This window comes from Cnephaeus nilssonii, assembly GCF_951640355.1.
Source record: "Cnephaeus nilssonii genome assembly, chromosome: 15".
Lineage (NCBI taxonomy): Eukaryota > Metazoa > Chordata > Mammalia > Chiroptera > Vespertilionidae > Cnephaeus > Cnephaeus nilssonii.
The window spans coordinates 4,774,870-4,802,235 of NC_137086.1; the positions used below are offsets into that span (position 1 = coordinate 4,774,870).

General features: G+C 53.4%; 1 protein-coding gene across 1 annotated transcript; it reads left to right on the top strand.

Annotated features, from left to right (window-relative positions):
• The first annotated feature begins 238 nt into the window (after positions 1–238).
• MYCN (MYCN proto-oncogene, bHLH transcription factor) lies at positions 239–6,033 on the top strand. The gene is made up of 3 exons (XM_079791600.1): positions 239–370; positions 1,607–2,497; positions 4,665–6,033. Exons 2-3 carry the CDS (start codon positions 1,723–1,725, stop codon positions 5,267–5,269), a joined length of 1,380 nt encoding a protein of 459 aa, XP_079647726.1. The 5' UTR covers positions 239–370; positions 1,607–1,722; the 3' UTR covers positions 5,270–6,033.
• Positions 6,034–27,366: the final 21,333 nt, after the last annotated feature.

The window sequence follows — 27,366 nt, forward strand, 5'->3', positions numbered from 1 at the left end:
GCTTTTGGCGCGAAAGGCTTGGCGCCTCCCCTGATTTTTATGGAAATCAAGAGGGCGGGGTAAAGCCCCTTTCCTCGGCCCGGCCCCCTCCCCCCCGTCTGTGCCGCAGCCCCCTTCTCTCTCCGCCCTCCGGGTGTGTCAGATTTTTCAGTTAATAATATCCCCCGAGCTTCAAAGCGCAGCCAGTGACAGTCATCTGTCTGGACGCGCCGGGTGGATGCGGGGGGCTCCTGGGAACCGGGCTGGAGCCGAGCTAGCGCTGGCCGGGCGCAAGCGCGCACAGACTGCAGCCACCCGAGGACCCCCCGCCCCAGGCCACCCGGGGACCCCCGCGCAGAGCCTCCTCTAGATCCCCGGCCATCCGCGGGAGGTAAGGAGCGGGGGTGGCCAACCGCCCGGCGCCCCGGGAGCTGCGGAGCGCGGCGGGAAGGCGAGCCTTGCACCGCCTCGCGGCTCGCTCTCGGGGCGCCCCGATCTACCCGGGGGACGGGTGCAGCTTCCGAAACAAAACCTCCTCGGGCTTTTCTCTGAAAAAAAACCCAGTCCCACCCCCTCAGGCACCCCAGCTGGAAGAGACCCGCCCTAATCCTTTGCGTGCTCTCGCCTTCATGGCTTCATCGTTAAGACATGCACCCTCCGATAGAACATTTGTCTGTCGGAGCTGACGGGAGCCGGTCTGCGCCCACCCCGAAGCTGGGGTTCTTCCCCAAAGGGTGCCCCCAGAGGAAGGAGAAGGGGGGTGAGGCTGGGCGAGGCCGCCGCGGTTCGTAATCTGGGTCAGGGCAGCTCGGGCTCGGAGGAGACGCTGCTCTCCGGCGACCCTCCCCGCGCTGGCCCCTCAACCACTCCCGGGAACCGGGGTTCAGGCTGTTCCCTCGCCCTGGTGGGGGATTAGGAAGACCGGGGGTGGGGCTAGAGAGGCTCGAAATAAGCTCGTGGTAGGACGCTCGCTTCCGCGGGTGGATGTTGTGGGGCGTCTGCTCGAGTCGGGGGAGGGGGTGGGTGGGTTTGGGTGCGTTCTGCTGCTGTCGGTGCAGAGAAAAGGATTTTTCCATTTGCAAAGTTTCGTAAATCCCCCCCCCCCCCTCTCTCGCTCACACTCCCCAGGTTGCAGTCTCACAGCGGAGGGGGAGGGGGGGATTGGGAGACTCCAGATCCCGTGCCTGGCTGGGTCGCAGCCCGGGCTGCCTTGGAGCAGCTGGCCCGACACGGGTGCCACCGGGCTTGCGGGCGGGCGGGCGAGCTGAGCTGGTGAGCTAGGATCCTGCAGCCGGGAGCAGCGTCGTCCCCCCCCCCCCGCCCCCCGCAACCCCCGCAGCGCCTTGTGTGAATGAAATGGCAGTTTCCAAAGTTGCAGAGCCATTGCCCCCCCTCCCGACCCCCCGCATCTGCACGCCCCCTCCCACCCCCGCCGTAGACCGCTTGTACACAAAAGGAGGGAGGGAGCGGACCGGGGCAGGACTTCCTTCACCTTCGGGAGCGCCGGGCGGAGTGGGGGGCTTGGAGGGGAGACGGAGGGACGGCGTTCGAGGGGGCGCCCACTGCCCGACCCCCTCCCTTCTCGGCTCCGCTTGCCAACCTCTCTCGGTGTGTCTGTCGGTTGCAGTGTCGGAGGCTGGTGCGGCCCCCCGCCCTCCGCGCGCCCCACGGGAAGGAAGCGCCCCCGAACCGAAGAGAGAGGAGAGGAAAGAAGCGCCTCTTCGCCGGCCGGGAGGCGAGCCGATGCCGAGCTGCACCGCGTCCACCATGCCGGGCATGATCTGCAAGAACCCGGACCTCGAGTTCGACTCGCTGCAGCCCTGCTTCTACCCGGACGAGGATGACTTCTACTTCGGCGGCCCGGACTCGACCCCGCCCGGGGAGGACATCTGGAAGAAGTTCGAGCTGCTGCCCACGCCCCCGCTGTCGCCCAGCCGCGCCTTCCCGGAGCACAGCCCGGAGCCCCCGAACTGGGCCACCGAGATGCTGCTGCCCGAGGCCGACCTGTGGGGCAACCCGGCCGAGGAGGACGCGTTCGGCCTGGGGGGCCTGGGCGGCCTCACCCCGCACCCGGTCATCCTCCAGGACTGCATGTGGAGCGGCTTCTCGGCGCGGGAGAAGCTGGAGCGCGCCGTGAGCGAGAAGCTGCAGCACGGCCGGCCGTCGGCGGGGTCCGCCGCCCCGGGCCCGGGGGCGGGCGCCGCCAACCCCGCCGGCCGCGGGCACGCCGTGGGGACGGGCCGCGCCGGGGCCGGCCTGCCCTCCGAGCTCGCCCACCCGGCCGCCGAGTGCGTGGATCCCGCCGTGGTCTTCCCCTTCCCGGTGAACAAGCGCGAGCCCGCGCCCGCCCCCCAGGCCGGTGCTCCGGCGGCGGGCCCCGCGGCCGCTTCGGGGGCGGGTGCCGCAGCCCCAGCCGGCGCCTCGATGGCCTCTCTCGCGCGCCCCGGCGGCCGCCCCGCCAGCGGCGGGGACCACAAGGCTCTCAGCACCTCCGGCGAGGACACTCTGAGCGACTCAGGTAAAGACCCCGCCAGGGTCGGCTGCCTCCCCGGGGTGCTGGTGCGGGGGTGCGCGCCCTTTGTCACTGTTGCTGGGTTTAGGCTTTGATGGGGAGCGTTTTGGAAGGTGTGATGAAGGCTGAGGGTTGTGTGTGTGTGTGTGTGTGTGTGGTTGTTTTTTGTCAAACTGACCCCCAGGATTAGGAGGATCGGTTGAGTGAGAGTTGCTAAGAGGGTGTTATCCAAAGTGTGTCACCTTCATTGAAAGTTCCTTCTGCCCTCTGGGGACCCGACTCCCATCACTGGCCCTCATCCGGTCTAGTTGCCCATCTCTCTGCAACAAAAAACTAGGCATAAAACTAGTAAAAAGTGGGTAGGAAGTGAGGGGCCGCGGGCTGCATTACTTGGGCAGAAACCTGTTAGCCCTGGGGGGGAGAGGGATTTGACCCAGGTCAGAGGTGGGGGAGACACCCCGAGAAGACACAGGCATTGTGCAAAATCCTGTTTAGGCCCAGAAAGTTAGAGGGAGGTTGCGCAGATGGCTCGCAGCAAATTTTATTTTTTAAACATGTGGGTGCTCTCTTTCCCCCTCCCGTTGTGGGTGGTGGGCTGCTTGCTCCTGGTAGGTGGCCGGCAGGCGGCGGTATTCCAGGCAGGCCGAGGCTCTGAATGGCTGGGGGTGAAGGGGGGCCACCCCACCCCTGCCTCCATCCAGCAGCTGGCGGCAAGTCCGACAGAGGTTGTGTACATTCCCCAGGGGCCGCCTCTTTACCGCGCGCAGGGTCCAGTGTTGTGTTCCAGCCAGAATTTCCAGGACTCATTTCTGATCCGAGTTGGGCTTGGTAACCCGGTGTCCTTCAAGGTGTGGGCGGGCACTGGGCTGGCCCTCCAGGAATGCACACGCCCTGGAAGCACTCATTGATAAGTTCCATTGTGTGCCTGGGTCTTGGAGGGCAGGGTTAAAAAGAAGACTGCCTGGGGCCGCGGAGGTAAATAAAGAACTCTTTCCCCCAAATACTCCAAACCCCCCTGGTTTGGGGGGGGGCTGGGAGCTTGTGTTCCTGGAATCTTGAAGCCCAGTGTTTTCAGAATGCAGGCGGATTAAAGGCCTAAATTTCCTCCTGGGCCGAGAATGGATGCCTCTGAGGCTCCTGGAAGGAAACTGGGTGATAAGCCTCCAGTTTGAAGCTGGTCTGTCCCTTTAATGTCTGTGCCTTGACAGCCCTCGGTGAGGAAGCACTTCCTTCCAACAGCTGTCTTCTTGGCAGGAAACCAAAACATTGGCTTAAAGGGACCCACGGGCTGCCACAGCCTCACATTTCGGCTTTAGAACAAATCCTACAATTGTTCAGCTTTCCGGTCCCCTTCAGATCAAGCAGAAGAAGTGTTTTGATTTTTCATGCTTGCATTTTTAAACAATAATTTTCTATCCGGGCACGTAGTAAATGGGGGGGGGGGGGGGACGGACGCGCGCATGATGTTACACGCTTTTGTTGCTGCAGTTCTTACTGGCCGCGGAGAAGGGGGCTCCCATGTTTGGGTTTGGAGCGCCTGTGGGTTAGGACTCGCTAGCGAGGACGGGATGTTTGCTAGATGAAAAAAAGGCTTCATTCAGTTGTTCTGTACGTTTGTTTAAGGGCCTACAATCAAACGCAGCCGAGTGTACAATTGCTAAATGAGGAGTCTCAATTCTGAAGTGTTGGGATGGAAATACAAATAAGTTTAGGGGGTAGCCCGGCGATGGTGTGAAAAGCTACCATTTACGGAGCATCTGTTTACCAGGCCAGCTCTCTACATCTTACAGGCCCATCTCAAGAACCTTGTGGTATTGGTCCCATTTAATAGGAAACTAAGGCTTCCAAAGGTTTAGTGACTTGCCCAGGATCACACAACTAGTGTGTGGTGGAGTCAGGATTCGGCCTCACCCCCAAATCCAGGTTCTTTCTCTATCTGCCACCTACCTGCTCGAGTCTGGAAGCTGAAACTGCTAGGAATATTGGGGAAGGAGAAAGTATTTACAGATAATGTTTAATTGAAAAGACCTAATGTACATTTCTCTTCCCATCTATGTTGATGGAGCCGTAATAATAGCAAAATGCCCCAGGGCCTGGGAGAGGCGGTACAGAGGGAGGGATGGAAATGTTCTTGTGTCTCACTCTGAGAGTAACTCCCATCTTGTTCTTGAAGATGATGAAGACGACGAAGAGGAAGACGAAGAGGAGGAGATCGACGTGGTGACAGTGGAGAAGCGGCGGTCCTCCGCCAACAGCAAGGCCATCACCACCTTCACCATCACCGTGCGCCCCAAGAGCGCTGCCCTGGGCCCGGGGAGAGCCCACCCGGGGGACCTGATCCTCAAACGCTGCGTCCCCATCCACCAGCAGCACAACTACGCGGCGCCCTCGCCCTACGTGGAGATCGAGGAGGCGCCGCCCCAGAAGAAGATTAAGAGCGAAGCGTCCCCGCGGCCCCTCAAGAGCGTCATCCCCCCGAAGGCCAAGAGCTTGAGCCCCCGCAACTCCGACTCGGAGGACAGCGAGCGCCGCCGCAACCACAACATCTTGGAGCGCCAGCGCCGCAACGACCTGCGCTCCAGCTTCCTCACGCTCAGGGACCACGTGCCAGAGCTGGTGAAGAACGAGAAGGCCGCCAAGGTGGTCATTTTGAAAAAGGCCACCGAGTACGTGCACTCCCTGCAGGCCGAGGAGCACCAGCTGCTGCTGGAGAAGGAGAAGCTGCAGGCCCGGCAGCAGCAGCTGCTGAAGAAGATCGAACATGCTCGGACTTGCTAAACGGTTCTCCAAACGGGACAGTCACTGCCACTTTGCACATTTTGATTTTTGTGTTTTTTTTTTTTTGTTTTTTTACATTGTTGACATTAAGAATGTTGGTTTACTTTCAAATCGGTCCCCTCCCCGCCCCCCCGTCGAGTTTGGATCTGGGTGGGGAGCAGCAGGACATGTGGGGGGGGGGCGGTTCTGCCAGGACCTCCTGCGAGAGGGCCTGGGTGATGGGATGCTGTGTGGCCCTTGACGTTTCCTCCGAGTCACCTCCAAGACAGCCGTGGGAGTGCGTGACAGTGGGGAGCCTCTGGGGCTGTGGAAGTCACCTTGTTCCAAGTTTCCAGACATCAGAAAGTCATTCCTTTTCAAATGGTGCTTACGTTCCAGCAGATGCCACGGGAGGGGGTTGCCAGTTGAGACCCCCCCGGAGAACACTTCTGTAAATACCACTGACACACCCGCCTTTTGTATGCGTCCCGGGTAATGAGAGGTGGCTTTTGTGGCCAGTATTAGACTGGAAGTTCATACCTAAGTACTGTAATACCTCAATGTTTGAGGAGCATGTTTTGTATACAAATATATTGTTAATCTCTGTTATGTACTGTACTAATTCTTACACTGCCTGTATACTTTAGTATGATGCTGATACATAACTAAATTTGATACTTATATTTTCGTATGAAAATGAGTTGTGAAAGTTTTGAGTAGATATTACTTTATCACTTTTTGAACTAAGAAACTTTTGTAAAGAAATTTACTATATATATATGCCTTTTTCCTAGCCTGTTTCTTCCTGTTAATGTATTTGTTGTTTGGTGCATAGAACTGGGTAAATGCAAAGTTCTGTGTTTAATTTCTTTCAAAATGTATATATTTAGTGCTGCATCTTATAGCACTTTGAAATACCTCATGTTTATGAAAATAAATAGCAATTAAATGATGCAGCTTTTTCTTTTTCTCCCCCCTTGATGGCACAGGAGTTAGACCATCCCTTAAGCTGTGACCTTCATAGCACATAACTTACTGAGGGAATCCTGGTTGGGGCGGGAGGGGCTGTTCCCACTTGGGGGTGGAGGGAACTGCGCTTAGAAAGGTTTTAAGACATCTCTTCCAGGTTCCACAGAAGAGAGAGATTACTAGTGACTGCATTGTAGCAATGGCCCTCTTAAAAAAGCATTTTCATTGTTGGATATTTCATGGAATTAAACTAGGATGTCAGCCATGGACCATTTATTTATTTGCTTATTGACCTACTTATTTATAGACGTGGATCCTTTAAGAAGTAGTCAAGACAAGGTAGTGTAATTGGCTGTATTGGTGTTGGTCATATTTGTCCCATTGGCAGGTGGCTTTACATTTTGGTGTCAAGTGTAGTTTGTCTCCAAGAAAGCATCCTTCCAAGTTCTACTGAAGTTCAGTAGAACTTGGAAGGTTCTAGGCTGGCCGGGCACTGTAGCAGAATATGCATGACATGTCCTCTCCTCAAGGAGCTCTCAATCCGACTCCTAGAAGTAACTCTAGAAGTGGCAGGCGTGTGGCCCAGATCCAGTGACATGTCCCTTCAGGAGAGTCAGCGGGTGTAGTGTGCTCTGTCCATTTGCAGCTCCTGTCACACAGGCTGGCATTGGGGCTGCCCCGTGGAAGCAGGACCCACCTCTGCGGGCTCTGGAGGACAGCCCAGGGCCAAAGGGTGGGGGCAGGCACCTGGGCAGGGAAGGAGTTTCATTTTCCCTGATGGGAGGTGACACCGCTTCTGGGGCAGCTTGGGAGGTAATCTACTTAGACCCAAAAGCCTGTACAAACCTATTTCTCCTTCAGGTGAAAGGTACCGGGTTATTTTTCTAAGATTTTTAGCTTTGAATTGAAAAGGGCCTTTTGCTTGACTAAGAAGAAAACAGGGCCAGGGATGAGAATGTGCTTTCTTGTCTGGTCACAGCTTGGGTGGGGGCAACCTGAGCCTGTCTGCTTTGGCCATTTGATAGAGGCCAGTGGGAGGTTAGAACCTCTACTCTGTTCACAGCCACACAGCTCCGAGCTCTGAGGTTGGTGCTGCCCTGGACATTGCTGATGGCCAGGCCATCCCCACACTAGAAAAATAACGAACCTGCTTTGAAAGTCCATCTTAAATTGTCATTCAAAAGGCTTCCTGGCCATTTGCATTTTACGAGACCCAAATCACCTTGTTTGTGTAATCCTGAACCAAACGAAAGATCAGTGACCTCAAAGTAACCGAGCACCTGGGATTATTGGAGCCCAGCTTCTCTCTGGTGCCCATAGGGGCCTACCTGGGTGTTCTCAGATGAGCTGGGAGCCTAGCCGTGGAGGAGGAAAATAACGAGGCCTTAAACTAATTCCTACCATGCACCATTTTTGCTCTGGCCACTGGGAAGCTTAGAGCCAAATTCCATATCTGGTGCCCATTTCATCTTTCTAAATGTTTGTGATCTCTTGGTTTGTTTGTTTGTTTTTTAGGAGCCGGGATTGGCCAGCATCCGGAAGCCTTCTTGATCTCTTGTTTTTGATTTTCAGTTTAACAACCTTTTAAAATGTTCTTTATTACCTTTCACTGAGAAGCTTTTTTGCATTAGGTGGATCATGAATATGTATTTAAGTGTTAAAACTAAATACCACTTGCCTTTTGGGGCCCAGCTGAGGGAAAGGGTCACCCAGTTTAGCTCGGAGTTATCGATGAAGTAATTGCTGGAGTCACAGAGAGTTGAACCACTCGTTTCAGTCACGAGAGAAACCATGTTTGCATTCCAAGAGCAGCTTTGAAAAGGCTCTACAGCAGGGAGATCAATAAATCCCAGGACTTAGGTGGAGCCCAGAGGGCATCTCCCTGAATGATTTCATTTTACCCCCTGTAGTCCCCCCCCCCCCCCACCCCCCACTTAGGGGAGAAAGCCCAAACCCCACAGCCTGACACAGGCTGTCCCCATCCTGGCTCACCAGCTCCTTCACCTACTCCCCTCGCTCCCCTACACACACAGGCGCCCCTCATTCCAGCCACACCAGACACCCTGAAGCTTTCTCACCTCGGGCTTGTTTCACCACACCTCTTCCTGAGTCATCCAGCTTCTGGTTATTGAAATCCTTTCCAACCTTGAGTAGCAAACCCAATGCCATCTCACCCAGGAGGTCTGCCTTGCACCCTCAGGTGGGCCCTTAGCTGGTGATGTTGCGTCACCTCTGGAGAGAGGAGAGGTGGCTTAATCACTGTCTTGACCATGGGCTCCCCTACGGCAGGCACAGTGGCTCATTCGCCTCTTGACCTTCATTCAGTCCCAGGCTGGTGACTGACCGATGGCAGGGCCTTGGCGGATGCCAGCAGAATGGCTGGTGGCTGAGTAGCAGCGGAGGGAGGAGCCAGGTGAGGAGCAGGTGGGGTTGATTTCCATGATTGGTGTGTCTCCTGCCATCCCCAGTTCCCTTAGGCATCAGTGAACTGGCAGTCCTGACTGCTGGGAGTGAAGAGAAAATGCACAAGTGGGGCGGGGAGGGAAAGGGGGCTGTCTTCAGGAAGCCCACAGTTTGGACTGGAGAGGAGATGGGAGGGACTGGTGCGGGGTGGGGGACTGTGTTAGGCTCTGTGCCTTCAGGCTCCCAGTTTGGTACTCTGTTGGAGGAAGCCGGTTTGCTGGTCTACCAGAGCTCACAAGATGCCGACTCTTGTCTGAAGCACAGATCACCTATCTATCCTATGGTGACAGTGGTTACAATGCCTCCCACTTCTGTGAAGCCCTGTAGAGACCACTCAGTTTTCTTACACTTGAGTCTCACGATCTCTCAGGAGTGTTGACCGGTTCGTCATATTTCATTTGGGGAGTTGGGTCTTTTGGTTTTGACTTTCATTAGTCTCTATGGTGGTTATCCTTGGAAAAATCTCAATTTGGGTTGTCTTTAGAATCCGCCATGATTACATTTGGGAGCAGCTTGGAAGCCATCAGCTCAACCTCCCATTTCAGAGGTGGGACACCAGGCAGGGACGGAAGAGCGTCCTGTGTGCCCACCAGGATTCTTTTCCTGCTCTTCCCCTTCCTCCCCACTCCCTTCCCCTCGGTCCCTCTCTCCTTCTCACAGTGAAAATTTATTTAGCACTTACCATGTGTCAACCACTGTTCCGGACACTTAGGGGACATCAGTGAACAAGAGAGACAAAACTCCCCCAAACCTCTGCTTGCATGGGCTTTATAGTCTAGGAGAGAGTGACAACAATAAAATAAACACAGTACGTGAATGACTCAAAGAGCATTCAGTAAGGAGGTGAAAGTGAGTAGAACGGGAGGGAGGGACTCTGGCAGCCACAGCAGGAGGGAAATGGGGTGCAGTTTGGGGTGAGATGGTCAGGAAGATGCAGTGAGACAGGGAGCTGTGGGGCAGGCAGGGAGAGCAGCCGCCCCCCTGGAGCCAGGCCTCCGGCTTCCCTGGTGGGTGTTCTTCCTCCTCCATCTCCTCTGGTCACTGGCAAAGGCTCCCCACCAACTTCTTCCTCTCTTTCAAGGGGAAGCCCCAGAGTGGAGCAGCGAAGAGTGGGATCTGAATGGAGAGTCCCTGGTCTGACTCTGACTCCCACACCCACACGCTCTGGGCTGTGCCGCTTCCCCACGGGCCCAATGATGGCACCACCCACGTCCCGGGTCTTAGGTGGTGACGGAAGCTAACTTACAAAGGGCACATGGGATAGCGCCTCGAACCTGGGTGCAATTGAATCTATTAAATAACCTGGTTTCTCATTGACATGATCCTTCCTCTCTCTATTTCCCTATGTTACTAGAGCAAAGAATCTTCAAGAAAACATTTCCCGGTAGAACAAATCCACAAGCCCGAGCTTAGCAAAAACGCTGTAGACTTTTGTTCCTCCAAGGGGCCGTACAAAACCTGAAAACGGGTTCCTTGGAAACAAATGAATGTGCGCTTTGAAGCCTATTGAAGACGGAGCCTAGGAATTTGAGTGCCCCCGAACATCTACGCCGTCCACAATGGTTTATTAGTTTTCCTTGCTTGTAAAGGAAATCTCTTCATAGGCCACTGACCAGGGCTACCTGATCTCTTCTGATATTGACAGATCATGCTACAGGACATTCATCCTGAAACCTTTGACCAGAAGTAACAGAGCCTTTTTATGGTCGAAGCAGACGGGCCTGTTGGTACAATGCACAGTTGGAGAACATACACAGCACGTACCCCAATGATAAAACACGCGATTTCGTGGGATGTACTCTGAAGAGGCAATGCAACATCGGCTTTCTTCTGCACTTTAGCAGGCCCAAGAATTTCAACAGGCTTTCGGGGTGTGTGGGTGAGGGGGAGGGGGGAGAAACTAGTCCATTCCTTCAGAAATCCACAGCCTGTTATGGGTTGAATTTTGTGTCTATGCCATCCTCCACCATTTGTCTGAGGGAAGGCATAAAAGCAGATCCCCTCCCCTCCCCACAACATCTTATACCCAGGACTGGGAGGCAGCCCTGGGTAATAAAAATACTTAGTTTACAGACGGAAGCCCTCGGATCTAAGCTCGTTGTTCATTATTTTCAACCTTGGCACAGGAAGGTAGCGTCTGCTGCTCAGTTGTCATGTCTGTGAGAGGACTGGGTTGGAGCTGGTAATCTCCAGTTCCGAGGGTGGAGAGTCATTGATCCCTAGGGATGGCTTGGACCGCTGCACCATCTCCAGGGTGTGTGCACACTCTCCACTCGGAATCCCAGACACACGGCTCCATTCACCAACTCTGTGGCTGAGGACAAGTCACTTCCCTTTGAACCCCACGCTCGCCATCCCTGAAACAACAGTAACCATCACCCAGGTTCTTACAAGGATCAAATGACAGAAAGGGTATGAGGGATGGGTGGCACTTGGGAAATTGGGAAGTCTAGGAGGTGTGGGCCAGCATGTCCTTCCCACGTCTCTGCCTGCTTTCTGGATCCATCTCTCAGTGGGTTTCCGGGTAGAAATGCCTTCAAAGACAATAGGCACCCCTCCGGTGGCTCCACGCCACCCAGAACAGGCCTCTGCTCATCACAGATGCTCCGTAACGTTTGTTACCTAATTATCAGCAGTGGAAAGACTCGACTAATTGTCCAAAGCCAGTTAGAGGCTCTCAATCTGTGCAGATGAACTGGGTACCCGGGCTTGTCTCACCTAGACCTGGAGAAACGATGATCAATCTGATTTTTAATGGGGTTACTCAAATGAAAACCGAATATGATAACAGACACCTAACACCTGGGGTTTTGCTTGGGTGGGTTTAGCCACTTTTCTTTGGCATGAAGCCAAGAAGAACAGGCAGTTTATCCCAGAACTAGAGACTGGAACCGCCCGAGCTCCAGGGAGATGCATTGTCTTCGCTGGCGAAGAGGGCAGGGCTGCGAGCTGACTTTACCATTGCAAACGCTTCCATTGCCTTTGGAATACTTCTTTCCCGTCCTGAGCTGGTCCTTCTTCTGAACGTGCTGAACTAACATTGTATCGTGTCTTGAGGGAAAATCCTCTTTCTGCCCGAAACCCTCTCCCCGCAGCATCTCATTGAAAGAGTGCAGTTGGAGGCACGGGTGGATGTCTTGAACTGTAACCTTCCGGGCTGGCTGTGAATACATTTCGTTTGACACTTCTGGAGGCTGTTTCTCCTGGGGGGTTACCTCACTGGGAAATTCCTCTGCGGGATCAATGTGCGCATGTCAATGTGTCGCTATGGTGGGAGCCTCCATCCTGTTGGGCTGGCTGTGTGCGGAGAAAGCCCTGGGTTCTGCCGGCGGGGAGGCCACGAGGGGAGGTTTCCCTGGTCCACTGTGACCAACCACGATGTGAAGATGTTGGAGCAAAGAAACAGCACTCAGCGCCAATCAAGCCCCTGGCTTCAGGGTGTGTGGATGCTGAGGGCTGGGTAATTGGAGTGGAAACAGCCATCCAATGCTTATTATAGTGTTTGCTGCTATTCTAGCGCTTTCTCTGCAGTGCTTTCACTTGAAGGGGACATCCTTGGCAGGGCTGTGGTTTCTCTCTCCCTCTTGCCTAGGGTGGTCAGTTTGTCTCTGACTGTCCCAGTGTTAAAACTGGAAGCCCTGCCCGGCCGGCGTGGCTCAGTGGTTGAGCGCCGACCTATGAACCAGGAGGCCATGGTTTGATTCTCATTCGGGGCACATGCCTGGGTTGCAGGCTCAATCGCCAGTAGGGGTCGTGCAGGAGGCAGCCAGTCAATGATTCCCTCTCATCATTGATGTTTCTCTCTCTCCCTCTCCCTGCCTCTCAGAAATCAATAATATGTATACTAGTATATATATCACTCACACAAAAGAACCACCTGGAAGTCCGGGAAACAGTTTGGCAAGCCAGGGTGAGGGTCCCTCTCACCTGGTTGACCAGTTGGACGAGGCTGCCTACCCAGGAGGCTGGAACTCCCCAGTGCTCACCTCCGAGGGCGCAACCAGCCCGGCTGCGTGGAAGAGTCTCTGCCCTGCAAGGAGGGCCTGGACGGAACACCGTCTTGGTGTCCAGCACACGGATTTGAGCTCTGGAAACACTGCCAAGTGACCAGAGGCTGCGCCATGAGGAGAGAGGCCTTCCTTTGGGGATGCCAGTGGCCACGGGGGACAATGAGTGTGAAGGTGGCGGGTCCTACACCGATGCTGGGCACCAGGAATCCGCTGGCCTGCCCAGTCCCCTGAGGCTCTGGAGTTCCTTCTAAATCACGATGATGAGGATAATAGCGCTTCAGAAGCAGGACTGTGATGCTGGACTCCATCTTCTAATCTTTTTATTTATTTATTTTTTAAAATATATTTTATTAATTTTTTACAGAGAGGAAGGGAGAGAGATAGAGAGTCAGAAACATCGATGAGAGAGAAGCATCGATCAGCTGCCTCCTGCACACCTCCCACTGGGGATGTGCCCACAACCAAGGTACGTGCCTTTGACTGGAATCAAACCCGGGATCTTTCAGTCCACAGGCCGACGCTCTATCCACTGAGCCCAACCGGTTTCGGCCATCTTCTAATCTTGACTTCATGACTTGCCTTCATTCTTCGGGGCTTTGCAAGGGGCAGTTTTCCAAGTCCGGAGCAGCCCCAGGTGGCAGGGCCTGGCCGCCCCGAGGCTCTCGGAGTCTGGGCTTGCTCTCGGGACGCACAGAACCAAATCCTCCTGCGGGCCTGTGGGCCACCAGACTGTTTCCTCAGAGAAGCTGCAAGTTCAGGCCCCTCAAAATGGTCTTGGACCTCCGCTCTCGGGGTGAGGACCCTGTGAGGATTCTGCCCTGAACGCGCCCAGTGGGGTTCGCTACCCGCTGGGGCGTCTTCCTTTATTGGCGGTTGTGAAACCATCTTGGCTACTTCAGTTGGGGGTAGGGGCTGACATTCCTCAGGATGTGAAGGTGTGTCCTGGCCTTTGAAAAAGGGGACTTTTAAAGAGGTGTTTACACATATTTAGCTTTTGGGGGAAACCCACAATTAACTCCCAAGAGCAACAGTTTATATATTCTGCAAAACCTGGTTTGAGGGGCTGAAGATCCTCCCAGTCCCAGGCCCCCTGAAGGGGACAGGATCTGTCATGTTAATGGATGTGCATATTATTAAGAAAAGGGACAAAGGGCCTGGGAGTGAGAGCTTTGTGGGGACTCTTCAATATGCAGATGGCACCCTTATTATACAAGGGGTGGGGGAGGGCCCTGGGAGAGTCCGCCCCGGAGGCTGTCCCGGTGGAGAATGGCTGCAGTTCGGGGTCCCCTCTGCACAGACTTGGAGCTCCCACACACTCTGCTCCCCACCACCCACGAAGGGACACCCCATTGCATGCTCACTGAAGGCGTTCGGGAGTAGAAATGCAATCTTGGTTTGATTTCTGTCGGTTAAAAATGGCCGCTTTCATGGACTGCCAGGCTTCCGACCTCTCCGGAACCATGTACCACCCGCCCTCCTTTCGTGGGCTTCTCGGGGAGATGCAAAACTCCATGCTCTCCTGCTCTACCCGCGTGTGCGTGTGGATGGAGGGAGGGCACGTGAGGAGAGAGCGACACTGCAGGTGGCTGACCACACGGGAAGGGAGGTGTTAGGTCTGATTAAATAATTGAATCAACACCCCTCCCCTGGCAACTGGCCTTTAAACAACTTCATAACGACATTCCCTTTCCTTAGACCACATTCCACTTGCTAAGACCATTATCTTTCCCTTCGGACCACTGGCCCAGAGAATTCCTCCCCCTGCCCCCCCCACCCCCACCCCTGATCTAAAGTCCTTTAAAATCTCTGACTCCCCATCCCTGGGGGCTGGCACCATTTCGGGGCTCAGCCCATCTGCTTTTCCAGATGACCTAATAAATTTATAATTCCTTACTTTCGGCCTCATGCGTTCCTCCTTCGGGGACCTTAACAGGAAGTAAGATGTGAACCCAGACAATGTCCAGAGGAGGGGGTGCAGGAAGTGGGACAAGAGCATGGGGAGCCTTCCCCCTGCGGAGACAAAGTGCCAGGTGGCCTTAAAGGATGGTAGCATCGGCCTGGTGCAGAAAGACAGAGGAGCCTTGTGGGTGGAGGGGGCAGCCCAAATGGAGCAGCATGGAGGGGCAGGGCATGCTTAGGGCTCAAGTGCATCTGGAAGCAGCAGGTGAGACGGATGGGTTGGGCCAAAGGACTGCCTCCAGGCCATGGGAGATGGGCCAGGGTGTCTCAGAAGGAGAGGGACATGATTAGGTCCTGTGTGGCTTTGCGAGCAAACTATGTAGATGCATTTAATCCTTGCAAAGGCACCTCGATGGTGCTTCTCAATCGTAGTAACGAGCAGCATCATGCCTGCTCCCCAAGGAGGCCTCCGAGCACTCCTGGACGTGTTGGGGAGACCTGGGCCCTGGGAGGCCTGGTCTTGGCTCAGCAAGGCCACCACTAGAGTTTCTTCACCTCCAGCCAGACTGACCCTGAGCTGTCTCTCTCCCCTCCACACGTCCCCGGCTGACAGGTCCGCAGCCCACCTGTCTGCCAGAGACCAGGTGAAGGGCACCCTCTTCAGAGACCTTCACACTCCTCTCCTCTAACCTCACCCAGCGCTGTCCCTACTCCTTTGTGTTCAAAATGAACATAACTTCCCCCTCCTTTCTCCCCCATGGTCACTAGGAAAAAAATTACACAATAAAGAAAAATATAAAAGAGAAAGAAGACTCTCATTTAGTAATCCAATTTTCAGACAGAACCACTATTAAAGTGTTGGTGTATATCTTTCTAGATTTTTCCATATACACATAAATTGATGTGAATGTGCCTGTTTTGTATCTTTGTTAGGTTATTAATTTTTATTATATGCTATGAGTAGTTGTATTTGGGTCTTCCCTCTCTTACTAGGAGTAAGGGGCTCTTGATGGAGAATGTGTGTTCCACGTCTTCTCAGGTGTTGCCCATAGTAGGCAAGCAGCGAGTGGGGAATAAATCCTTGAATGGCATTCTCTATATCAATCCCTTAAGTGAGAATCTTAGATTGTGTTCTGTCTGAGCTCTTCTCTAGTTCCAATAATCTGAAGAAGATGATCATTACGTCCCTGACATTGGGTAGAAGGAACAATCTTCCCACAAACCTGGTGACTGGGTGTGTCCTTGTTAGCATTATGCCCCCAAACTGATGATGTAATGTATTCGGGCCGTGTCCATACAAAACCTGGGAACCACCTGCTTGGGAGTGGACTACTATCTTTTCTCATCGTATCCAAAGCAAGGCAATCTTGGGATATCCGTGGACACTTAGAATCTGAGAACAACCATTTGTTGGAATGTGATGGGTTCCTCATTGCTTCTCACCTGCAGTGCTGCCGAGGGGCTACGTGGCATCTTTGTGGGGGTTAGAGAAAGGTTTCCTCTCCTCCAAGGCCGATGCAGCCCCCCCCGCCCCCGCCCCAGTGTGCATGGCGTGAGGACAGAATGCAGCTGGGCATCAGCCCCCCTTACCCCTCAGGAGGACGCGACCTGAACAATTGCATCGGCCATCCTGGTGCAGAATGACTGGAATTGGAAAGGGCAGTTTGATAAGCAAGACTATGTTATGAATATCAGACAGTCGACTCACACAACCAGCCCGAAGAGGGGAGAGGTGATTCCCATTTTACAAATGCAGAACTGAGGTCAAGCCCAGCAAAGGACCCCTACTCCTCTGGAGTCTGAGCGGGAGCCTGCTCTTGGTGCCCTGGGAGCCTGGTTTGCTAAGTCAGCCCTGGAGCAGCCCTGGGTGCACCCCTTCCCAGGGACCCGGGGTGACAGGGGGAGGCCATTCTTGAAACAGGGCACAAGTCCTTCCAGCCTTTGGAGCCGGGCAGCCCGGGTTGGGCCCGTGTCTCTCTCCCTCCTTCCAGGGGCCAGGCCCTAATCGCTTTCTTTAGAGGCCTTTGTGCGGCCTGTTCTTTCATTCTGGGCCCGACACAATGCAGGGGTGAGCGGAGGTCAGATTTTCAACCTTCAGCTCTGGATTTCCTGTCTTTTGTGGGGTGGAGGACAGATTATGCCACCCGGCTTCCTGTCATCTCAGCACCAGGGGTTGCTGCTCCCTGGCGCCGAGCCTCCCTGGGGGACTGGGAAATGCCCTGGGAGGTGAGGACGGAGGCTGCCCTCGGCTGCCCGTCACTCTGCCTGCTGCTGGATAGTGAGGATTTCTCTCGGTCTTTGGTTATTGAAAATGTCTTCTTATGGGATTTGGATTCTGACCGCATCCTCAAGGCCACTTGCAATACTGTAGCTTAAAATAAACTCCCAATCCCATGAGCCAGCCCTCCGTGGAAGGAGAGAGAGCCCCCAGGAGCAGAAGAGTTCAGCAATGAGGGCTTTCAGAGACAATGCCTGCTTCAGGGCAGGAGAGGAGGCAGGTGGGGGCGGGAGTGTAACAGTTTCCTAGGGCTGCCACAACAAAGTGCCCCCAACAGAGTGGCTTAAAATAACAGAACTGTATTTCTCACACTTCCGGCTGAAGTCTGAAATCCAGGTGGCCCTCGGCCCTGCTCTCTCCAAGGCTGCTCCATGCTTCTCTCCCAGCTTCAGGGGACGCCGGCAATCCTTAGGATTCCTTGGCTGGTCCGCATGTCACCGCCTTCACCTTCTCATGGCATTCTCTCTGAGTCTGTGCCCTCACAGGGCATCCCTCTGTGTCTCTGTCTCAATCTCTCCCTTCTCGGAGGACCCCAGTCATATATATGGGATTAGGGGTCCACTCTGCTCCAGCCCGACCTTCTCTTATCTCATCACCTGGGCAAGGACTCAATTTCCAAAAGAATCCCATTCCAGGACACTGGGGGTTAACACTTCCACACACCTTTTTAGGGGTCACACATCAACCCCATACAGGGGGGCTCAGGTCAGACAAGTGTTATTTGCCGTCTGCTCTATGCCAGGCCCTGGGCTCAATCCTGGGGCAACAGAGTTCCCAGGACGGTCTTTGTCTTCAGGGAACTTGCAGTCGAGAGGGGAGAGACCAACAGGTGTGGACTAGATGTTATAATACAGCGTGATCGACGCTGGCAGTGGATTGAACACAAGGTAATGAGGGCTCTCATAACATCTCCCACCCGATGATCATGGGAGGCTTCCTGGAGGAAGGGACATCCTACAGAAGAAGGCCATAACCTGAGAGGGACAGGGGCAAGAACAGGAGAGACAGGGTCACAGATTCCAAGAATACCGTGGGAGACCACATCTGCCAATAGACTCAAGAGGATCTCAGAACTTCTATCAGCGGGTTGGGTCAGGGAGTGCCTCCCTCTGGCATCTGCCCTCTTCTCCAACGGCCCTGGCTGCCTGCCTCCATTCCACCCGCCCCAGTCCTCGGGCGAATGGGCACGTGTGTGGTGCTTTCCTGGCTCTTCAGTGCCTGGGTCCTCGGGTGAGAGAGAAAAGCCAGCACTACAGAAGCTGGATGCGCCATTTTAGCTGTTTTAATGAATTCTTTCGATTCTTTTCGGAGCTGGGAATCATGACCCGCATTGTGTACCTTGAAATCGAGCATATTCTGTTGAAGAAGACTCCCTGTAACTGCCAGTGAACTTGGGGGGCATGGGAATAGTGCCTGGGTTGGGAGTGGAGCTCAAGGGCATCCAGCGGCCTGGGGCTCCCAACCATCCACAGCGTGCGCCCCTGACTCGCCCGGCTCTGGCATCTCCCCACAAAGAAACCAGGAGAGTCTGCGTTTGGCTTGGCCTTTCCGAGAGTTGTTCATTTGTCATCGCGGAATCTGAAACATGAACCTTCTTACCCAGAAATGTGTTTAATTGAAGCAGCCATCAGATGCCCTGGGGGAACCCAAGGGAGGAGTGTCTCTTGGCTAAAATTCTGTTTTTTCATTTTTTCTCCCTGTTTGAACACTGCTCCCCTGCTCCCCGCTCCTTCCCTCCTCTTTGCAAAGACCTTTCTGACATGGAATGACACCCATCTTCGGCACTTCGTAGAGGGCAGGCTGGGACTCTGTCCCCATTTCTCAGGTGAGGAAGTGGAGGTGCAGAGACGTCCTGTGACTTTCAGGCCCAGATTCACAGTGAGACTCTCAACTTCATGTCCAGGGACCTGCCACCCATGTTGCTGGAGTTTCCTTCAAGAATCTGCCCCACTTCACACCTTCCTTGCACCTAACCTGGCCCTCTAGCTCCCCCGAACTCTGGCCTGGCTGGGGATGGCCCGGAAGCTTCTCTGCATTAGAATCAGCTCGTAACCCAGTGGCTGAATCACAGGCTCCGAAGCCAGGCTGCCTGGATTGGGCCCCACTCTGCCTCTCCCTACCTCCAGGATCACGGCAAGTCCTTAATCTCTCCATGTCCCTCTGTGAGGGGAGACTAATGCCACCCACTTCTAGTATTATTATAGGGATTAAATTAGTCAACAGATTTCCTGGGACAGTTCCTGACACACAATAAGTCCCATTTAATGCTTATTTAAAAAAAAAAAAATCTCCAATGTGATGGGAAACGTTGAAGACCAGCAGTGGCAGGTCCAGGGATGGGTCCATGGCCATCTGCTCTATCTGACTTACTAGGAAGCTAGCAGGGAACTAGGTGGCTCCCGGATGCCTCTTTCATCATGAACATTTCACAGTCCTGGGTCAAGAGGCAGGAGATCTGGATTCTAAAGCCCCATCTCATTGTGTCAGAGCTCCTGTCCTTCTCACACAACTGTTGGCCTGGCTAGAACGCGGACTTCTGCAGGGCAGGGCCGCATGGTGGTCCTCTCCTGACTTGTAGCCCCTGAGCCAGGGCCTGGATGGGAGGAAGTGCCCAGTCTACACATGCTGAATGGAAACTTGGGGATGTTAGACCTGCTCTAGGCCTCAGTTCCCTGCTTTCTACTCTAACGTATGAGTTTATGGCTCTGAGGACTCTGAGGACTTGTCCTGCATACAAGACATTTCTGGAGCGGCTGTTCGGAACCAGGACCCTAGAATATTCACACTAGAAGAGAACCAGAGTGGGGGCAGAAACACAGTAACTGGCGTGGGAGCCACAGGCTAGAGGTCCCCATGGCTCCGAGTTTCAGGAATGGGGAGAGCCGGGAGTGAATCCTCATGACTGGACTGGCATGATCCCAGGCGATTCATCAAGAACGCGTTCTTTCTCACTCTGACTTCCCCTCGGTTTCTCTCCCCACTCAACAGTGGCAGTGGCTCTGCAGGGTTAAAATAGCTTCCTTCTGCAAGTTTCATAAAACCAGGTGAGCCCGTTGCTATGGCCTTGGAAGGAGTCAGTAGATTGAGGGCCCTGAACCTTAAATTTCATTAAATGTCCAGAAAGCCCACTTCAGCTGAAGGGCCAGAGTGACCAAGGACCAATCAATGACCTTCTTTGCAACCTTGCTCCACTCTGTGGGACAAGCATAGGACAGGAAGGTAGCATTCCATTCTCACTAACCTTGAAAGGCTTCCCTGGGTCTTTCCTGTCAATTTCTCCCTCCGTCGTTCACACTGAGTCTGCCCGATTCCCAGGTCTCACCAGCCCTGCCACACATCAGTCCCTTGGGCTCCCCATGTTCCCCCTTCTTCTCTCTCATCTCCATTTGACCAAGTTTAACTCCAGGTTTCATACTCACACTGCTTCCTATCATCCAAATGATTATTCCTCTTGCCCTTGTCCTTTTAATAACTCATTTGTGTTTCTCTAACTATCTACCCCTGTTCTCCTCTCTCCACTCTGAGCTCCTGGAGGGAGCAGGTCCCTGCGTTAGCCGTCCTGGGTCTCATGAATACCCCCGCTCCTTGAGGCTTCACACAAGTGTTGAAGGTACATTGTGAATGGTCTGAAGAATGTCACAGCATCATGACTCAACCAAAAGGATTTTTCCTTCAAGTAACCCAGTAACCAATTAGGATTTACCAGACAAATATTTACAAGACAATTACTTTCAAAAGCATCATCCTGGATTATAGTATTACCTGTGCCTAAGTAAACACAGTGAAGGAATTGGAGGCTTTGAAAAGTTCACTTCAACTTAAAATGAGATTAGAAATAATGACAGGGCGCTGGAGGAGCTATTGGGAATGAGGAAGGAAGCAGACTAAAACCCGAGCCCGGGATGGATGCACACCCCAGACATCCTTTGTGACCCTTCCCGGCACAATTAGAAACGGATACGGCAGGAAAGATGTGGGCACTTCTGAGCTTCCAGATTCCTCTGCGGCTGTTTCTCTGCTAAAGGGGTAGGAGAGGAAATACTATCCCTGTGCTGTGGGCCCCACGCAGAGAGGCTGCTGGGGCTCAGGACCCAGGAGGGTCAAGAGGGAAGCAGGGCCTGACCGGGCGGTTCAGTGGTTGAGCGTTGACCTATGAACCAGGAGGTCACTGTACAATTCCCAATCAGGGCTCATGCCTGGGTTGCTGGCTCGATCCCCAGTGGGGGCTTGCAGGAGGCAGCCGGTCAATGATTCTCTCTAATCATTGATGTTTCTATCTCTCCCTCCCTCTCCCTTTTTCTCTGAAATCAATAATACATACACACACACACACACACACACACACACACACACACACACACACACACACAAAATATTATATTATATTAAAAAAAGAGGGAAGCAGGAACTCCCTGTACAGGGCTGTCTAGTTGCAAAGTGGGTCAGACCCTGGTTCTGAATGGCAACCTTCTGCTCCTCTGCTACCCTGGGCTGGGAGTAATGGATCTGAAAACGAATTTGGGGTGAATTTACTTTTGGAGGCCAAGCAAATCGTCAAGCTCTCTGGGGTCTCTTTCCTCAGCAGTCACACTCTCGTGCCGTGTCTGTGCTATGCCAACCACTGTGCCAGGCGTGGGGGTGCAGACCTGAGTCCAGCGGAGGCCCCGCCCCGAAAAACTGGAGTCTAGACCTGGGTGGTGGCCAACGGGGCGGGGGCAGAGCTCCCTGGAGGAAGCGGCACTTATCTCCTAGATAAGAAGGAGAGAATCAGGGGGGAAAAACAATACTGAAGGAAGACATTCCAGAAGGCCAGGAAAGAACAAACAAAGCTTTGCGGGGGCTTAAGCAACTCAGTTTGTGTGGAAATGGCAAGTTATAGGAAAGCAGAGAATGACGGAAAATGGGACTCATTTGGGACTAAAGTTTAAACATACGGAGAAAAAAAAGAAATATTAATAGTCCTGTGGTTATCAATGCATTCTATGGGACAAAAATGATTGAGTGGGTACAAAAGTGTTTTAAAATTTATAAAACACCATGCAAGTGCAATTTCTGATCGCCAGTGCATGCATACACACACACACACACACACACACACACACACACACACACACACACACTGTGATCTGTCATCTACTGGTGGCCTTGCAGAGCATTGTAACTTTTAGAAAGCCCCTTACTTGTGATTCCCCCATCCTTCCTCTGGGTTAATTTAGCAAACACCCCGCTTTCCAGCGAAGGGTCAGCACCTGCCATTGTAATCTCCAGGTGAGACTGCGATCTCCTTTTTCCCACCCAACACGGAGTCCAGGAGGTCCTGGAAGGGGTGAGGGCTCCCTGGAGGGCCTCCCGTGATGCTCTTCCTTCTGAAGGGTCTGCCAACCAGAGACACAAGGAGAGGTTCCGGGCCATGGTCAAGAGGGGAAAACCCCTCTCTGCATCTCTGCATTTTCTGGGGCCTTTTCCTACGGCAGAGGGAAGAGCAATGGGGTGGGAATCTTTGCTTTGCCAGCAATTTCCTGAGTCACTTCCTATCTCTGGACCTCAGCTTCCACATCTTCAAATAATGGGGTGATCTGACTTCTAAGATCCCCTAGAAGTAAAGAGTTCACGGTATCCCTTTCTTTTTCTTTTTTTTTTAAATGGTGCCGGCACCCCCAAAGATGGGGAGCCAGTGTTTTTTTTTTTTTTTTTTTTAATTTTATTGATTTTTTACAGAGAGGAAGGGAGAGGAATAGAGAGTTAGAAACATCAATCAGCTGCCTCTTGCACACCTCCCACTGGGGATGTGCCTGCAACCAAGGCACATGCCCTTGATCGGAATCGAACCTGGGACCCTTCAGTCCGCAGGCCGACGCTCTATCCACTGAGCCAAACCAGTCAGGTGACAGTAGCCCTTTCTTGCAGAGTCTGCTGAATTCATGTCTTCCAAGGCCCTGGGGCCCTTCATGGGCCTGCCATTAGCCAGTTACTGAGTGTTCGCTGTCCCCTTCAGAGGCAGAAGTGAGCTGGAATGGCAATGAGGTGGACATGTCCTCTCAATTCGCAGGAGATCCATCTGAGTGGCTGCTCTAGTCTCTCTCTTTCTTTCCATCTTCTTAAGGGAAACAAAAATCTCTCTGAGTCAAACCAGCTAGTGTGGCTCAGTGGTTGAACCTCGACCTCTGAACCAGGTGGTCACGGTTCAATTCCTGGTCAGGACACATGCCTGGGTTGTGGGCTTGATCCCCAGTGTGGCGTGTGCAGGAGGCAGCTGATCAATGACTCTTCCTCATCATTTATGTTTTTATCTCTCTTTTCCTCTCCAGTCCTCTCTGAAATCAATAAAAATATATAAAATAAAATGAAATCTGTCTGACTCTCAGTTTCCACATCTACCAAGTGGAGATCATGAGAATACAAGGCTTCTCTCCTGATCTGCACCTCCCATCTTCTTGCGTGCCTGGCACCATCCAGGAGGCATGCCTGGTTTCTGGGTTTGGATTCTTCCTGCTCTCCCTGGCCTGACTGCTCCTCACCCTGGCGCATCTGAGGATAAAGTTCTAAGGAGCAGGCAGCTCATGGAGTGGAGGCCCCACGTGGGGGCCTGGAACAGAGAGGGACTTTACAGCCATCCCCTTTGAGATGCAGCGAGGCCATAAAACGTTGGCCGAGGAGGCCTATTATCTCTTTTCCACCACCAGGCCACACCCCCTAAGATGTCCTGCACCCTGACGGCATTTTGCCCATTTGGGTCTGGGTTTGGTGGTTATGTAAACAATATGATTTCAAAGACTCGCACCCTCCCCGCCTCCCACGTTTTCGTGTTCCTGTGGCTTCTAGGTGCGGGGCGAGGCGCTTTACAAAGACCCGCCGGGAATTTCTGTCTGACAGATGAGGGGACCACGCTTCAGGGAAGGCACGTCATTTTCTTTCAAGGCCCCCACTGGAGAGTCTGGGGTCTTTCCACTACTCTGCTTGGACCAATCCGGGAGAACCGAGCGGCTCCTTGTCTGTTAGGCCCTGCAAGGAGCCACAGTCCTACAGGGTGCTTTGCTCGCCGCTGTCAGCATGGGCCTGGGAGAGCTGTAAATGCGCTTTTAAACTATACATCAGCCCTATTTTTAGAGCCTTAAGGGAGCGAACTCTGTAAAGGCTGCCTCCAGTGAGTCCTCTGGTGCAGCGAGGGTTTCCCTGCCATTAATAACCATTATTTCCCTAACTTCCCTGCTCCGACTGGCACTGTTTGACCTGCTGTTCTTTCTCAGGTGGCGTCCTGCGGGTACTTGCCCAGCATTTGGTCCTGATGCTTTATAAAATAATCGCGGAGGTGGTGATGTGAAGACCCGAGGAATATCACAATTGCACAAATAAAGAAAGGTCATTTTGAAAGAATCCCAGGTTGTGAGCCTGGCATTGGGGACAATCTACAGCCTGGCCAAACCTCTCTTTCTGGCCTTATTTCCTACCTTCTTTTTTTTTTTTTAAATATATTTTATTGATTTCTTACAGAGAGGAAGGGAGAGGGACAGAAAGTCAGAAACATCGATGAGAGAGAAACATCAATCAGCTGCCTCCTGCACACCCCCCACTGGGGATGTGCCCGCAACCAAGGCACACGCCCCTGTCCGGAATCGAACCTGGGACCCTTCAGTCCGAAGGCCGACGCTCTATCCACTGAGCCAAACCGGTTCTGGCTTTCCTACCTTCTTACCAGGCCTGTGTTTCAGCCACCAGCACCTTCAGCTTGGCTTTCTCAAAGGTCTTACCGCCACCCGCTCCCCGGAGCCGGAGTCTGTGCTCACCAGGACTCCTTCCCTGTGAATTCTCCTCATTCCACACCGCCTCTTCAGCCCGGTGTGTGCGAGCATACACGCGCACTCACACACACACACACACACACACACCCACCCACCTCAGGCACACTTACTCCAACGCACGGATGTGCCTGCGTCCTACACGCCGACAGTGTCCCATGCAGTAGCCACCAGCTGCCTGTGGCCATTCACATTTAAATTATTTAAAATTAAATAAAATATCAGCAGATGAATGAATAAACAAAATGTGGCATATATCCGTAGAGTATTTATTGTTCAGCCTTAAAAAGCACAGGAGCCCTGGCCGGGTGGCTCAGTTGGTTGGAGCACCATCCCATACACCGAATGGTTTCAGGTTCGATTCCCAATCAGGGCACATACCTAGGTTGTGGCACATACTGGATGCAACCGATCACTGTTTCTCCCTCACCTCTCTCTCTCTCTCTCTCTCTCTCTCTTCCTTCTTCTCGCTCTAAACATCAATAAAAACATATCCCAGGTGAGGGTTTAAAAAAGAAGAGAAGGAAATTCTGACCCATGCTACAGCCTGGATAAATCGTGGAAACGTTCTGCTACGTAAAATAAGCCAGACAAGGAAGGACAAATCTTGTATGATTTCATTTATACAAGGTTTCTAGAAGAAGCATTTCTCACGGAGACAGAAGTGGAATAGGGCTTACCAGGGGCTGGGGGAGGGGGGAGAGATGCGGAGTCACTGTTTCCTGGGAACAACGTTTCGGTTTAGGGTGCGGAACACTTTCGGAAACGCATGGGGGGGGGGGGGGAGGTTGCTCCACGCTGTGACTAAACGCAAGGCCACTCCACTGTGCACTCAAAAATGGTGAGAGCGGTCCATTTCATGTTCTATGTATTTTACCACAAGGAAAATTTAAAAGTATTTTTTTTAAAATGAAAAGTGAAGTACACAGCAGATCAAGTGCAGGTCCGCAGTCACACCCCCCTGCCCGGCAGCCCCGTGGCGAGTGGCTACAGCGTTGTTTGGAGCCAGCAGCACGTTGCAGTCTCTGCAGACATCCCGGTGGGTCCTGTGGCCCCAGACCCTCCCAGACCCTCCCAGACCCACTCACTTCTAAAAACATTCCTGAAGCTGCAATCAGCTGTGCTCACTTCCTCCTTGGAATTCTTGTCATTATTTGTTTTGACCCTTTTCAAGGCTTTTTCAAATTCTTCACCGTATTTGAGGCAAATAAGGAGTCAGCTGATTCCCTCACAAAATTGCAAGCCGGCGGAAGACAGGGTCAGAGTTTGGTGGAGGGGGGAGACAGCGTCGGCGTTTTGGGGGGAACTTGCACTTATCTGGGCGTGCTGGTCCCACCCCACATGCCAGGCCTCCCCCAGGGCCTCGCAGACTCCTCGGTGCTAACCAAATAGCGGGGCACACAGGCCGGTGACACCCTTTTAGGTTACGGTCCCCGCTGAGGACGTAATTCCCTCGCACATACTTGAGGAGTCATTGGACGGGGACATAGTTGTCTTCCACGAATGCATTCCTTGGGCCATACGTTGGGTGCCTTCGTAGGGGAGCGTCCTCCGGGGACTTGTGCCAGTGAGGTAGGCTTCTGTGCCATGGATGTGTGAAGGCACTCCCCAGCGAGCTGGTGGAGCCAGCTGCCAAGTCTTCCTTCCCCAAACAAGTGGCGACGTCACTTTGTTTTCGGTAACACAAGCCCTTCTGCGACCCATAGAGTCCTCCCCGCTCATTGTCTTGTCATTAGAACCCCTGGCTCGGGGTGGTGCTCCCTCAACCCAACCCGAGACCGCATCCAGGAGGAGGGAAACGTACACACCCCGCCTATGAAAGGACCCCGTGTAAAAAGAGCTCCCTTTTGCCTCTTGAGTTCGACGATGAGATCTCGTGGCCAGACAACATTTTCTGACTGGCGAGAGCAGAAACGACCCTCTTGAGTTACTGGTGAGTGAATGAGGGCCTTTGTTTCCCACCGAAGAATTAGAAACCCACGGGCCTTCCCCATGCAAACAGGAATACGTTTCACACAGGGCGTTGGGATTGAATGACCGACCGCAGGAGGGAAAAAGCCAGGACAATGCCCTCTCACGTTTTAATCATTTACCTGCATTCCAGCTGAGAAGGCTTCTAGAAAACTCCAGCTTTAGGTGGAGAGGGACTTCCCCAGGCTCCTTCTCTGCGGCCTCTGCTCCTGGTGCATCTCCAGGTGGGACAGGAAGGAAAACGGCCTGGTTTCTGAGGTCAGACCCGAGGGTAGGAGCACAGACCCCGGAGGCCGGGAGGGGGCCCTGGCAGGGTGTGGCCGTGGCCGGCACCAGCATTCTGCAGGGGGGGAAGCCAGGCTCAGGGAGAGGGGGCTTCCTGGGGTCACACACGGAGCAAGTGCCACACTGACATTAGAACGGCCACCCCTCCCCCCTCCAGCCCAGCATCCTCCTCTTGTACACACTGGCCAGGTGGATTTTTGAAACGCAAAATGACCTTCCCCTTCTTTAAAGTGATTCATGATACGTATTTGAGAAGAAACGTGGTCCATGGCAAGAGGTGGACGTTGTAGGATTGAGTGGAAGCGTGTAGGACCGTGGTCGGCAAACTGCGGCTCGCCAGCCACATGCGGCTCTTTGGCCCCTTGAGTGTGGCTCTTCCACAAAATACCACGGCCTGGGCGAGTCTATTTTGAAGAAGTGGCGTTAGAAGAAGTTTAAGTTTAAAAA

Coding starts and splice junctions, on each gene's coding strand:
- MYCN (XM_079791600.1), top strand. CDS start 1,723: ATGCCGAGCTGCACCGCGTCCACCATGCCGGGCATGATCTGCAAGAAC. Junction 2,498..4,664: donor GGACACTCTGAGCGACTCAG/GTAAAGACCCCG, acceptor TTGTTCTTGAAG/ATGATGAAGACGACGAAGAG.